General features: G+C 38.2%; 1 protein-coding gene across 1 annotated transcript in view; it reads right to left on the reverse strand.

The window, feature by feature from the left end:
• slc1a7a (solute carrier family 1 member 7a) overlaps positions 1-12,638 on the reverse strand; it is a 19,478-nt gene extending 6,840 nt beyond the window's left edge. Inside the window, exons 1-6 of the mRNA XM_024274353.2 lie at positions 12,240-12,638; positions 6,580-6,622; positions 3,541-3,772; positions 3,345-3,444; positions 3,001-3,234; positions 2,091-2,285 (exon numbers count right to left, since the gene is read on the reverse strand). Coding sequence (XP_024130121.2) covers positions 2,091-2,285; positions 3,001-3,234; positions 3,345-3,444; positions 3,541-3,772; positions 6,580-6,622; positions 12,240-12,451 — 1,016 coding nt within the window. The 5' untranslated portion in view covers positions 12,452-12,638. The remainder of the gene's footprint in view (positions 1-2,090; positions 2,286-3,000; positions 3,235-3,344; positions 3,445-3,540; positions 3,773-6,579; positions 6,623-12,239) is intronic.
• Positions 12,639-13,677: the final 1,039 nt, after the last annotated feature.

Raw genomic sequence — 13,677 nt, forward strand, 5'->3', positions numbered from 1 at the left:
TCATGTAACATGAGGACAATATGAGAGCTTTAATCAGGTAAGCAAGGTTAATAAAACACCCAAGAGTTTGTGGAGTGGCTTTGATGACAGCTTAACAGAACTTCATATGTAGACAGTTGTTTTTTTGTAAAATCACAAACTGGTTTAGGTGAGACAGATAGGCCTACACATTCTCACTCACAACTCGTTATATATGGATGTGTAGTTTGGTCCTCCACCGTGTCACTTTTTGACGTTTAAACAGAGTTCTGCTTCTCCTGGAGGGTGTTTCAGTTTGACCACTGGGTGGAAATTGGGCTATGGCATTACACCTTATTCCAGAAGAAGAGGAATGTATGGGCAAAAAACAATGTCTTAGACCACAAATGGTTACTTTAAAAATATTTTCTTAAAGAGTTTGGAAAATTCATACCTGTCAGTTTATAAAGATGTTCATTTAGTCAGTAAAGTATGTTTAGGTCGACCGAGCGTTAGCATTAGCCGTCATATGGGAAGCTCCATTAAACGTTAGCATCAAGCTAGCAGACTTTAGCTTTAGCCTATGTGCTAAATCGATTTATATTTTTTATGACTTGATTCTTGATCTATTAAGCTTAAATCGATTTTATTAACCCAGCCCTAGTTTTGAGTGTCCACAACTTGTTGTTTTTTTTTTTTTAAATCACGGGTCCCCAGCCAAAGCTCAATATCTCAGGACGCGGTAACACATGCGGAACCGGTACTGGGTTGGATTACCAAGTTAGGGTACTGGTCAGATCTGCGTACGAGGTTTGGGGACCCGTGATTAGCGTATGCATTTTTTTTCCTGTCTGTGGCCCGGCCTTTGAACATGTACTGGATTGCGGCCCAGAGGTTGGGGGCCCCTGACTTAAAGGAAACCGCCAGCACATCAAATAATAGAACAAAAGAAAAATTGACGTGGAGGTCGACCAAACCATATGACATATGACGAGCTGGGGGTGAGAATGCACTGGATAAACTGTTTTAAATACATAAAGCAACAGTGCATTGTGCAGTAATTTAGCTTTTTAAATTTTGTGTCTTGTGTGTTTTTTTTTTTTTGGTAGCACAAAGAGAGGACGATGAAAATATCGACGTGAGAATCCAGTTTTCTTATGTAATAATTGCAGTATTTGCATTATTTTACTGAAGTTAAATAATGTACCAGTTTATTTAAAATAAAGGGGGAGGGAAGGAGACAGACAAAGATGAAAAATATGACAGATGTAGATTAGATGTAGATTAAAAGCAGAAATGATTGACTAAAAGCAAAATCTCACTTCTTGCTGATAGTTTCATGAACTGCATGCCACACTGAGGTGCCGCAGGCAGTAATCCTAAAATGGCCTCTGGTACACACGTCCAACAGAGTGGAATGAGCAGTTTGTCTCCTCAGATCCAGCAGAACCAATAATATAATGCAGTGTTTATTGTAAAAACTGTGGGAAGACGATGGCCGACAGTTGTGCATTCAATGCTTCTTTAAAGCACATTTCATGCTGTGAAAAACTTTACAGCCTGAGTGTCCTTTTTCTCTTTCAGTGGCAGGCAGCAGCAAATGGACAATATGTTTCAGTTTCAAAAGGTGACCCTGTAAACTGTGATGTGAAATGCAGTGTCAAGAATGTTACCGCACTGTATTGCTCATAAAATCTAAGCACACTAGTTCAACTAGTGCATAGTCCAAAGCCATGTATGGAGGTGCATAGTTAGAGCAGCTAAAATCAATTGAAATCTAATCTTTTTGTTTCCCATGAAAGGACAGTTCAATCCTTCCTTTAGGCAAACATTTTCTTTTTCAAACTTCATTTCCACATCTCTACCTTGAATTTTTGCTGAACTCATGTTTCACAAATGCTGAGTGGAAGCTTTAGAAAACAAACACAAAAGTAACATCCTTTAGTGGGGAATGAAAGACTGAATAACAGTCTGTAAGTCCTTCGGACGCTGTGCCAGCATCTCTCTGTTTTCAATCATGATAGAATCTGAAAGGGGTTTGCCTTCCTCACTAATGTTTTCCTTTTTCCATGAATATTTCTAAAGCTCCACTGGACCTAGAAAAGCTGTGTTCTCATCAGCGATCGCCTCACCTGATGGTGATGATCTGGCCAAAGTCCAGCTCGTAATTATTCACTTGAGCGATGAAGATGGCTGCCACGGCCTCGTAGAGAGCGGTGCCGTCCATGTTGATGGTGGCTCCGACCGGCAGCACGAAGCGAATGATGCGCCGGTCGATGTGGTTGTTCTCCAGGAGGCACTTGAAGGTGATAGGCAGAGTGGCAGAGCTGCAGAGACAATCAGCAACAAGCAGGTCAAAGACGGCTGAAAAACACAAAACAGTATCTGTTTTATTTAAGTCTACCCATTTCATGTAATCACAGACAGTGTTTGGGGTCTCATCTGGGTATGAAGTACCAATTTCAAACCCTTCATCCCACCATGCAGTCCCTTCTTATGTACTCCTAGTTCTTGCAGTGATGTGCATAGGAATAAAATAATTATATTTTTAAAACAGCATTTCAAATAGTTTGACCACCTCATTATCAGCAGGATGAACTCCAAGCTCTGATTGTTTTTTTTTTCCTTATTTCCCTTCTGGATTTTACTTTTTATGTGCTTCAGACTACTTAACAATTATAATCAAGCTTTTGGTCAAAAACTACTCCGAGTGCACAGTGTCCTGCAGCTGGTGAAAAGAAACCCAGATCATTATACCTACACCACTGTGCTTAAAAGTGGTTTTGAGGAATTTGCATTTTCTAGCTGTGGATTGTTGGCACACATTAAAAGTTTGTATTTCTACAAATAAAGGACATAGTCTAAGAAATAGGTTGACCCCAAACTGTCAGTGTTTATCTTTTACTCTCCATTGATCTTAATTCCAGTGGAAACTGAAGGGGCACACTTTATTTTAATAATTATCTTTCAAACACAACGTGTGATTTAACATCTATGAAGTTGTTTGATGTCCAGACAAAGATGTTTTTCTGTTTTTCCTACCTGGAGGAGGTGGCCAACGAGATGAGCAGGGCCTGCAGAATGCCTCGGATATAAACAATGGGGCTCTTCTTTGTGATGAAGAAGTACATGGCTGGAAGGATGAAGAGGCCATGCAGCACCAGTCCCATGACTACGGTGATCGCATAAAAGCCCAACTTCTTCCCCATGGCTGAGGGGTCATCCATTTCTAAGATCTTGCCAGCAACCAGGAATACGATGCCAAAGGGAAAATACCTAAAAAGTGACATTGAGGTAGCAGGTGAACATCTTCTAGAAACCCATTGGGTAAAATGTTGTCCTTATTGTTCTTATTTTGTTTATTTGATGTCATTTGGGGCCCTTACCAAATCACTATGGCAACAATCTTTAGAACTGCTTCATTCAAACTCTGGCAGAAGTTTACCAATGCACTTCCATTCGGTCCCATTCTTCCCAGCATTATCCCTGAATTGAAAGGCACAATGATCATCACACAAGAAAAAACATCATACTCATTTTGCAATCTGTACTTTTTTGGCTGGTTCCATGACCAAAACATACCCATAGTTGCCGAGAAAATAACAATTCCCAGGACGTTCATGCCTTCACTGGTACCAGGGGAAGTTTTCACTATGACATCAGGAGGCGGCGTAAGGTCCAAAGAGAAGTTCTGAATGTCTGTGCTGTTGTCGTCCTGGATGCCATAAATGTAGACCCTGCGTGTGGTGGTCTCATCCAGAGCCTGGGCAACTGTTGGCTTGGGGATGAGTTCTGCAACTCTGTGCGTTCGATACTTAAAGCAAAAAGAAGATACTATGAGCAAGAAGCAAGAAAAACATGCACTTTAACACGTGCAAAACTCCATTATAAATGTGATTGTCTACGTTTCTCTATATGTGTGGGTATCTGAAACTGAAATTGTCTTCATTATATACAGTAGTGTGTGTGCATGGGGTGTGGTAATACGTTTGATCTAGGGCATAGGGGTGAGAATTTACAAAACGTTTACATCTTTTCAATCCTTTTTGAATATTTCTTGTTGTTTTCTTTTCTTTATTAATCTTATCCCATTTTCATTAAAATATAAGTCCAAAATAAAATATTATTACATCATACCTACTATCTGCACAGAAAAAGTCACTGTCTCCACAAAAAACACAAATTAACTTGACTAATAAAATCATAAAGTGATGGTTTCATGTTACTGCATTTTTCCCTTTTATTTTTGAAGCACCATTCAGCCTCCTGAACCGTTTCAAACCTAGATTTAGCAATGTTGTAAATAAACAGCACTTTATTTCCTCAATCATACTTTTAGAACCTTATTGGTTAGGGCACATTCATTCTATTTCTTTTTTCCTATACTGACCAATAAATTGTTGTGGAAATCAGACAATATTGAGACTTCCCTTTAAAAACAAATATTTCTTAGTTTACCAAAAGACACGAACTGGGACTTGCTTGGGTAAAAGCAACTTGTATATGAGATACAGTTGTAGTGCTTAATGTTGTGACCATTAAATAAAATGAATATTGTGATTCTATTGCAACGAAAGATGTATTAATATTCAAGTAGTTTTTAAAAAATTCATACTCTACAAAAAAACAAAAAAAAGGAAAAATTGTTTTGGTACAGTCTTGGGATGTATCGCGATACGTATCGGGATATGTATTGTACCGCCAGACTCTTGCCAATACATACCCCTACTGCTACCAGTAACTTGCATACCGGTAAGTACCCTTGGAATACTTTAAGCCTTAGTTACATGAACCCATATTTTGGCCATTGTTGTGTGTGTGGTAAGCGTATCGTGAATTATTCATAAGGATAATGTAGGTTCTTATGACATACAGGTGATACTGTTTTATGGTGCCCTTACACCCCACTACTCGACTTGTTAGTGAGGTGAAACTACTGGTTTCTTACTGATTCGTGAGAGCCACAGAAACTAATTTCGTAATTTGTAACAGCCTGGAGCCCTCACTTATCACGGGAACAGAATCCTTGTGCACTCCGCAGGATTTTGAAGGCGGGGGGGAGGGGAATATGTACTAAACACCTGCGTCTCTCCTACTTCCCCCTTATATAGTTAGTTACGTTTCGCTACAATGCTCACAGTATGCCTCACACATAAGGGGTCTATAGCTGTGTTTCCATTACACATATGCGCAAAACTTTATCAAAATTCTAGGAATTTCAAAAAAACACAGTTTTCATTAAATCACAATTATGCAAATAAACACAATCTAACAAATGCGATGAGTCATTAAAACAGTGATGGATGAGAACCAGTATTTGGGTGACGTCACAGGAGTGTTGGCGTGCAGCAACTAGTCCATTGGCAGTCTCAGATGCAAGTGAGAAGCCTGTTCAGGCGGTATTAAAAAAAAAAAAACATTCCAACAAGTAAGCAGTTGGACCCTTTTTTCTGTTTGAAAACATAACAAGATATAGCTCTCATCCTCAAAGGAGACTTCTGCGTCTAATTCAGGCTGCAAAAGTATGATGAAGTGATGAGGAAATGTTGGTTGGTGATTTTACGGAGAAGCTGTACGATTATGTATGATACGCAACTTATGAGCTGTGACGCTTTGGGACCTCTCCTGGCGCCCGCTGTGTGGTGCTCAGGGCAGGCACTTCATACCAAGAAGCTCATTTAATTCGAAAAAAGTGTTTCCATTGCAGTTTTGCAAAAAAATGTCCATTTCAATATGCATCAAAAACCACCTCTTCTAAGTGCAAGAACTTTTTTTCGAAAAATGCACGTTTTTTTTTAAATTGTGGTGTTTACTTTAAGAGAATTTATTATCGAAAATCCAATTTGCGAAATTTCAGAGTTGATGCAAACACAGCTTATGACCTTGATAGATCCCCGTACAGGTTTGACCACATTCATCCACTGAAAGCTTGTATCCCCCTATAGGGGCAGTTGAGACTACTTTTACTTTAGTACATTTGTAATTTGTTTCTAGTCAGTTTTACGGGGACATCATCTCACTTTTTGTTTTTCATTCGAAACTTCTTCAGAAGCAGGTGTGATAGAACAAATGTAATCAATAAATGAGACATTACATTCAGACTGTAACTCAGGTATTTCATTTTACAGCTTTTTCTAGAACTGTTACTTTGATATTTTCTTTTTTTATTGTTTTGTTGCTTTTTTTCCTTTACATGTCAGTAGATTGATCATAAAAAGCCAGGCTGAAATGCCCTTTGTTTGAACAGAACCAAGCATTCAGTTTTGGTATAAATTTAATTTCAGATCTTCTTTTATCTGGACCCAAATTAAATCACATTTTGCATGAATCTGAGCAGAAATTACACTCTGCGATCTAATTTGAGACCAAATTGCTCGCCGCTTTCACTTTCCCCATCTCTGCTCCTTTTCTAACAAACCTAAACGACTCTTCACTTAGTGTAAATACAAAAGTAACTATGCGACAGCAGGCAGGGATGATTACAGGATGGTGCTCCCTTCTAAGTCTTCATAATAGGCTGGTATGCATTTACATTACATAAAACACAGCTGCTAAGTAACTGAAAATCCAACTTTCCTCGTTTCTTTTCTATGCCTGTCTATCTTTAAGGCTGCAGCTTACCTGCTGAAAAGTGGCCTGGACCAAGTTGGCTGGAAACATGTTGCTGTGAAAGAGAATTTGAAGTTAGTTAAAAGACTTTTTCATATAAGCTGTAAAAACCACAAAAGGTATTTTTTTTTTTTTTTGAGCACATAGTAATGACTGAGCTAAATGGTGAAGTGGTTAGCGCTTTAGCCTCACAGAGAGAAGGCGTTGGTGCAAATCCAGCTGGAACTTTTTAGTGTGGAGTTTATTTGTTCTCTTGTTTGTTTTTTTCAGAAACTCTGACTTCCTCCCACAGTCCAAGACTTGCTTAAAGGGTAATTGATCACTCTAAATCATTCCTAGGAGTCAATCTGTGAGTGTGTGACCCTGCGACAGATTGGTGACCTGTCTGGTGTTAACCTGCCTTTACCCAACAGTAGCTGGGACAGGCTCCAACAACCCCAAGACCCAATAAGCGTTTTTAGAAGATGGACAGATGAATAGATGGATGGTAAAGACTGTTTCTGTATCTCATCGTGAAACGGTCTTGTGAACAGAAAGTGTTTCTAATTTAAAAGACATTAGCCAATCTGTGACTCACTCAATCGATAATCCCATTCAAGCTCCCCGTTCAGACAAGCTGATAAATCCCATGTTCATTCTGTTCTTGGTAAGTACTATTGATTCTATCACTGGAAAACGGAGAGAGTTGAGAGTGATTTACCAGCATTCTGGACTGTAATTAGTGGTTCTTCTCACCCCCCACCCACAAAAAACTGTTGGCTTTATCCTTTTGTATATATATTTTCTTTTCCATGATGGAATAAAAACTTTTACATCACTTTAAATTCCTCCCAAGGCAATTAAAACTAACTAATAAAACTATGTACTGTAACAAACCTCAGACACAAAAGCAGACTGAGCTTTCCATCATATCAGAAAAAAATGTCCAGTGTTAGTAAAGAATCCTGAACACGTCAATTGAATGGATGCTGAAATATCTTTATCAAGAACGCCATGGTAACTGCTGTGGAAAGTACAAGGCCTCTTGTGAACCGACTCTCATGTTTGCATTGTCCCCTACTACTCAGCTCCCACAATAATTCAAAATCTGTAAACAACTTTTGTTTACAACACTGCGAACATTACACTGAATCCTGTATCTGACGGTACTGTGAGCTCTCTACAAAAGGGAGAAGCCACATCATTAAGATTACATTTTAGTTAAATTGAAATTGTCTTTATTGTAAAGAATAAAAAAAATGAATAATTGTTTTGGTACAGTCTTGAGACACATTGTGAAATGTATCAAATCCTGTCGTGAGACAATAATTTGTGGTAAATTAACATACTGGGATATGTATAATTGATGATATAATTGATTCTATTCCGATTTTTTCAAATTCTTCAATTCAACACATTTATACACATTTGTTTAGAAATACACTAATAATCTACTATATAATTTGAATATATTTATATTAATCTGATACAGTTCACATACTGTGAAATGTATTAGTGAAATAATACACCTTATTCAAGACAATGTAAGGAAAAAAAATGTATTTTAGACACAAATAATTACTTTAAAAGTATTTCCTTAAAAGAGTTTGGAAAAATTCATGCCTGTGAGTAAATAAAGTCAGCATTTAGTCAGCAATCTATTTTTTGGTCAACCTAGAGTTAGCATTGGCCGTCCTATGGGGAACTCCATTAAACGTTAGCATCAAGCTAGCAGATTTTAGCTCAATGTGCTAAATCGATTTGTATCTTTTGCGAAATGATCATTGATCTATTAAGCTTAAATCGATTCAAATTGATTAATTGATTTTTTTCAACCCAGCCCTAATACTGAAGGCTATAAATGGGAGACTCTGCATTAATGGGTTGGATTGGGGAGGGGTTAAACCACCAAAAGATTCTCGAGCTCGGCTGAGTCTGCAGCTCACCCCTCCCCCAGGGAATGGGTCAATTGCAGACAATACAAATACAAAGAACAAAAACCATTGAAACTGTAACATTTTTGTGTGCTTTTTGTCAGGTAGTTTGTACCAGAAGTTGCTTTATTTGGACTTCATGCATTGGTGTAATTTATTCATTTTTACTTTATATCAAAATGTTGGTTCTGCCAACACAGGTCTTTGATATTATGAAAAGATAAAACCATTAAGTGATTTTTACCTTGAAGACAACTACAACAACGGAAAGGGATGATTATGAAAGAACATAAGAATGTAGAATGTTCATTTATTTGTGTCAAAAGAGAGACTTAAGTTCTGAACAGCAGAAGTATAAGATTATACTCCCTGTTCATCTACGGACTAAAGAAATGCCTCACATGGAATTATCAACATACAAAGATGACTGTCAAACATCAAGGTCAGCTCTGCATTAAACCTGACTTTAAATCCCATCCAGGGCAGAGCTCACATCACAATCGGAAGGAAAAACGGCACACTTTCATGGACAGAGATTAAAAAACATATTGTGTTTTATGGGTCGAGCATTAAGGAGCTGCAGGTTAAAGGACTTAAAAAAATGGTGTTACTTTCCAAGTGATCAAAGTGATTGTTGTTGCCGGGTGAACCCCACCGACCTTCAGCCTCGTGATAAAAAAACAGCACATTTTATCACAGAGTCATTAGACGCAACGCTGGCAGGAATTCATGCAGACAAACACACATGACTGCAGATGGTGGACCCATTTGTGAGTGTGCGACTATGGATGCATGATAGATGAAGGCTGTAAAGAAGCTTTGCAAGTTAAATCCAAAGCACAGCTGTGCTGTGGACGCACACACACCCACACGAACACACACTTACAGAGACTCAGTGCAGAACATGATCAGTACATTGCTGGATTTCAAAACAATTTTTACATCAACTCATTTTTCTTTATATTGTAGCCCTTAAAATCACGTAAAGATTAAATTTGAAAAAAAGAAAAAACATCAGAATAAATGATATAGTGATTGTTATCATTTACTGTAATTTTTTGGACACATTTCTTGATAAAATCTTTTGATTGGAGTTTTTTTTTTTTTTTGGTAACCTCTTGGTTGTCTGACTCGCCACAATTCTCTCCATAGAGCAGACCCAGGTTTACCTTTAACATTCCAACCCCGCCAAAGAACCCTTAATTAGCTTAGCACAGTAACCCACTGTCTCGTAAGGCCCCGGGATTTACACATTGACCTCAGGATATTCACTCAGCTGTCTCCACAACCGTCCCTGAACCACTTTATTTGTTCTATTCTTTCAATTTCACTTCCCTTCCAATTCTCGCTCATTTTTCGACCTTTGTGTGAGACATGCTAATTCAGCATGCCTGTTCAACTTTGAAGATAATTTGTTAAACTGTCTGAATAACTATGAAGTCCATGTTTTTTTGCCTTGTAGTTCGTCATCATTCCACTAGGGGCAGTAGAAGGCATTTTCCTGCTTATTTCAAAATGGCTGCCTCCATGAAATCTCCAAAACACTTTAGCTAATTTTCAAAACTGTATGGTGAGAATGCCTCAGTTAGGTTATAAAGGTAATAACTTAGTAATACAGTAAAATCATGTTAAAAATTAGTGAAAAAAAATTCAGACTGTTGGTAAGTAAAATTTTATTTTCTTTTTTCCTGAACATTCATGCTAATTATTTTACATTTTAAGATAACATTGTTGTTTTAAAAAAAGGTAACAAATCACCCAACATATCATGATTAAAACTATCTATAAATCAGAAAAAAGATAAGTTTCTTTGTGGTTTTCATCAAAGGGTTTAAAAAAACATCTTAATTTCAAAAGTTTTTGAATTTTCTGCAAATTATTTGATGTATTGAGTTTTACAGGGTTGTGGCAGTTTTCCAGACCCAAGTTTACTCGCCTAGCAAGAGCTCCAACATCCCAGTGAGAAGGAGGGAAAATGGAAAAGTTATATAATGGACATAAATCCAGCTTTTCCAGTCTGATCCCCTTTTTGGCTCAAAATTGACACCTCCACCCTTTGATATATTCCTCCAAGTTTCTTTTGTTGATCATTGATAGTTGTGCTTACACTTTTGGAATGTATCTGCTGTCACGGTGTCTTTTGTTTAGTTTAAAATAGGTTAAGTTGCTAAGCTCCTCGTCCATCTGCCTCCTGACTGTAAATCCTGCATTTGGGACCTGGATTAGCCGCTCGTGACAAACCCGTTTCAAACACCATGCATGTCACATGAATGACTTCATTGACTATCAGAGGCAACATTTTGCTTTAATGCTGTGACTGCTGCTGCTTAGGCAGACAGCTGTGTGCTTTTCCCATCGAGGGATTTGACAAATTGATCAAAGTCACTTGTTACACTGGAGTGGGATCACTGGCAATGTTCTCTCGTTGGGGCTGTCAACATTGAGCTCTATTTTTAGGTGGGCTATATTCAATATCAAAGCAACTCCATGCTAAACAATCATAAATTAGTCATTTTTAGTTGGATTTCAGTTGGACATGTAGGATGATTTTGATTTTATTGATTCTGAGACAGAAGTCTCTTAGAAGTTGTGGCTTTATTAACAAAAATGCCACATTCAGAACAAAAAGAATATTGTGAAAAAATAAATATTCTCACATTTAAATTCTGAGTTAGAATATAACACGATCCTGTCACAAGAACACTTCTCATTAATACAAAAACTGATTTGTTTAAATTGAGAAACAGTAAAATACCCTGTTTCAAATCCAGGCTGGGACTTTCTGTGTGGAGTTTGCTTGTTCTCATCATGCATGCGTAGGTTTTCTCCATGCACTGTTTTCCTCCCACGGTCCAAAAACATGCTTCAAAGGTTAATTTGTATCTCTGAAATGCCCTTAGATGTGCATGTGAGTGTGCGGCTCTGTAACAGACTGGTGACCTGTTGTTGGTGCTCTCCGCCTTCGCCCAACAGTAGCCGGGTTGTCTCCAGCAACCCTATGACCCATAAGGGATTCAGCAGATTCTGAACATCCATAGTTTTCCATTTATACATTCTGGGCCCAGTTCAAGCTATATTTTAAGCCACCTTTAACCCATTGAATTCCATACTTTTGTTCTAATTAGCACTGTAAATGTTTGTATGCATAAGATTTGTCTTGAGTTGATCAGAAAAGACAGTAAATCAGAGGAAGAGGTAACAGTGCCGTCTTTAGGACGTATTGTGTTGCACTGGTCTCAAATGTGGCACATCCAGACAGGACTTTCTATACCAACTAACCTTCACTTTTATTTAGGTTCAACATTTAAAGTCCAGTTGCCCTGAAGAACAGAACTGGAGATTCATAAAATATGTAATGCCCAAACATCCATCCATCCATTTTCTTAACCCACTGTATTTCTTTGGGGATCACAGGGCTGTTGTAGCGACTGTTGGGTGAAGGTGAGGTCCACCCTGGACAGGTTGCTGGTCAGATTCAGGGCCACACACTCACATGCACACCTCAGGGCAGTTTAGAGATACAAACTAACCTATCAAGTTCGTTTTGGAACTGTGGGAGGAAACTGAGAAAACCCACACATACATGAGGAGAACATGAAAATTCCACACAGAACAGACCCAGCCCTCTGGATGTGAGGCGAAAGTGCTAACCAAACTGAGTACATTTTTGTAAACCTTTATTTCACAAGTGAATTAAAACTGAGATAAAAAAAAAAAACTGTTTTTTTTTATTTTAGAGAATTCTTGAAAGCCTCTTACCGAATGAGATCCAGCAGGGCGTCAGCTGAGCTGGTCATCGGTTTCTTGCTCTCCTCTGAATCTTCCTTTTGGGCGGCTCCGCCTGGGTGGATGATGTACACCATGAGGATGCCCACGACCACCGCGACAAAGGTGGTCCACAGGTAATAGGAAATGGTCATGATGCCCAAGCGACTTGAGCATTTTGCATCGAGGGCTGCGAGTCCGGACATCAAACTGAAGTGAAGAGAAGACAGCAAAGGAAAGAAACAAGTTATAATCTAAAAAAAATAATAAAAATAGCAGCTTTTAGATAAAGTCTTGGTTTGAGGCATATGTGAGAAACTGATCATCCAATCTTCTAGACATTTATTTCTTACATTTCTTTTCATCCATGAAAGTGAAAAAAATATATATTCTCCAGGATTTGACAGCTTTCATAAAATAAAAAGACAAAACAAAGGGGAAAGCAAGTATTTTATCAAACTCTGTCAACTCAATTGAAGAGTTCCATAAAAGAAAGTGTCCTCTGTGAGAGCCGAGAACCAGAGAAAAATCTGCCAAACCTCTCCAAGGCCTTTGAAAGCTTTCGAGCCTCCCTCTTGCTCAAAAAATTTATCCAAAGAAAAAAAAACAACTTTAATCACATGAGAAACAAAGTGGACACATTTGCATTTAAATGGGTTGGTGCTTGAGATAGCCATTGCAACTGGAATGACACTGTTACTTCAGCTTGAAACTAAGGACCATGAAAAAGAAGAAGGTATCATTCAGATCAGCCTGCTTCTTCCAAGACGGGCTGACAAATGACACTTCAGAGGGAAAGAAGAGAAAAGAAAAGAGGGGATTTGTTAAGTGCTCTACTGGATAAAGGTCATGTATGAGGAGAACTATGATAAGTGGTCAGAGGTTACTGGGGATTTGGACGTTTCTCGGCTTTGCATATTCAGAATCATTCGTTTTATTCTTCTCACTCAATCATGAAGCATGACGAGGCGGCTCAGACTTTGAAAAGAAGATGTGGAGGAGTCAGAGAGATTACTCAGGATTGATAAATTCTTGTGACTTTCTTTCAAAATAAAAGACACCCTATGCCACAAAGGATCATCTCAGTGCAACGAGTTATTATATCAGAGCATATTAAGTCACCTTTAGCGTATTTGTCTAAACATAAAAATCATAAATCCTTCAATTTGTTAAAAAATAGAAAATCTGCTTCATAATTGGGTCCACTAAAGCACAAATTCTGTTTTTTGCTAACTGACCTCAAATTGATTTTCTGCTGTAAACAGCACAATTTTGGTCAACTTTGAGGCTGCAAGCTTCAAACGCTTGATGGATTGTTGGAGCATTATGGGTACTGTAGTCAGGAGTCTTGTGGAGTGAGACAGTCCTACAGTTTGTGGATGAGTTGAATCAAGTTTGAGTCAATCTACTCTACTCTTTTCTTCTTATTATT

The sequence above is a fragment of the Oryzias melastigma genome, linkage group LG17 (assembly GCF_002922805.2).
Source record: "Oryzias melastigma strain HK-1 linkage group LG17, ASM292280v2, whole genome shotgun sequence".
In the NCBI taxonomy this organism is placed as follows: Eukaryota; Metazoa; Chordata; class Actinopteri; order Beloniformes; family Adrianichthyidae; genus Oryzias; species Oryzias melastigma.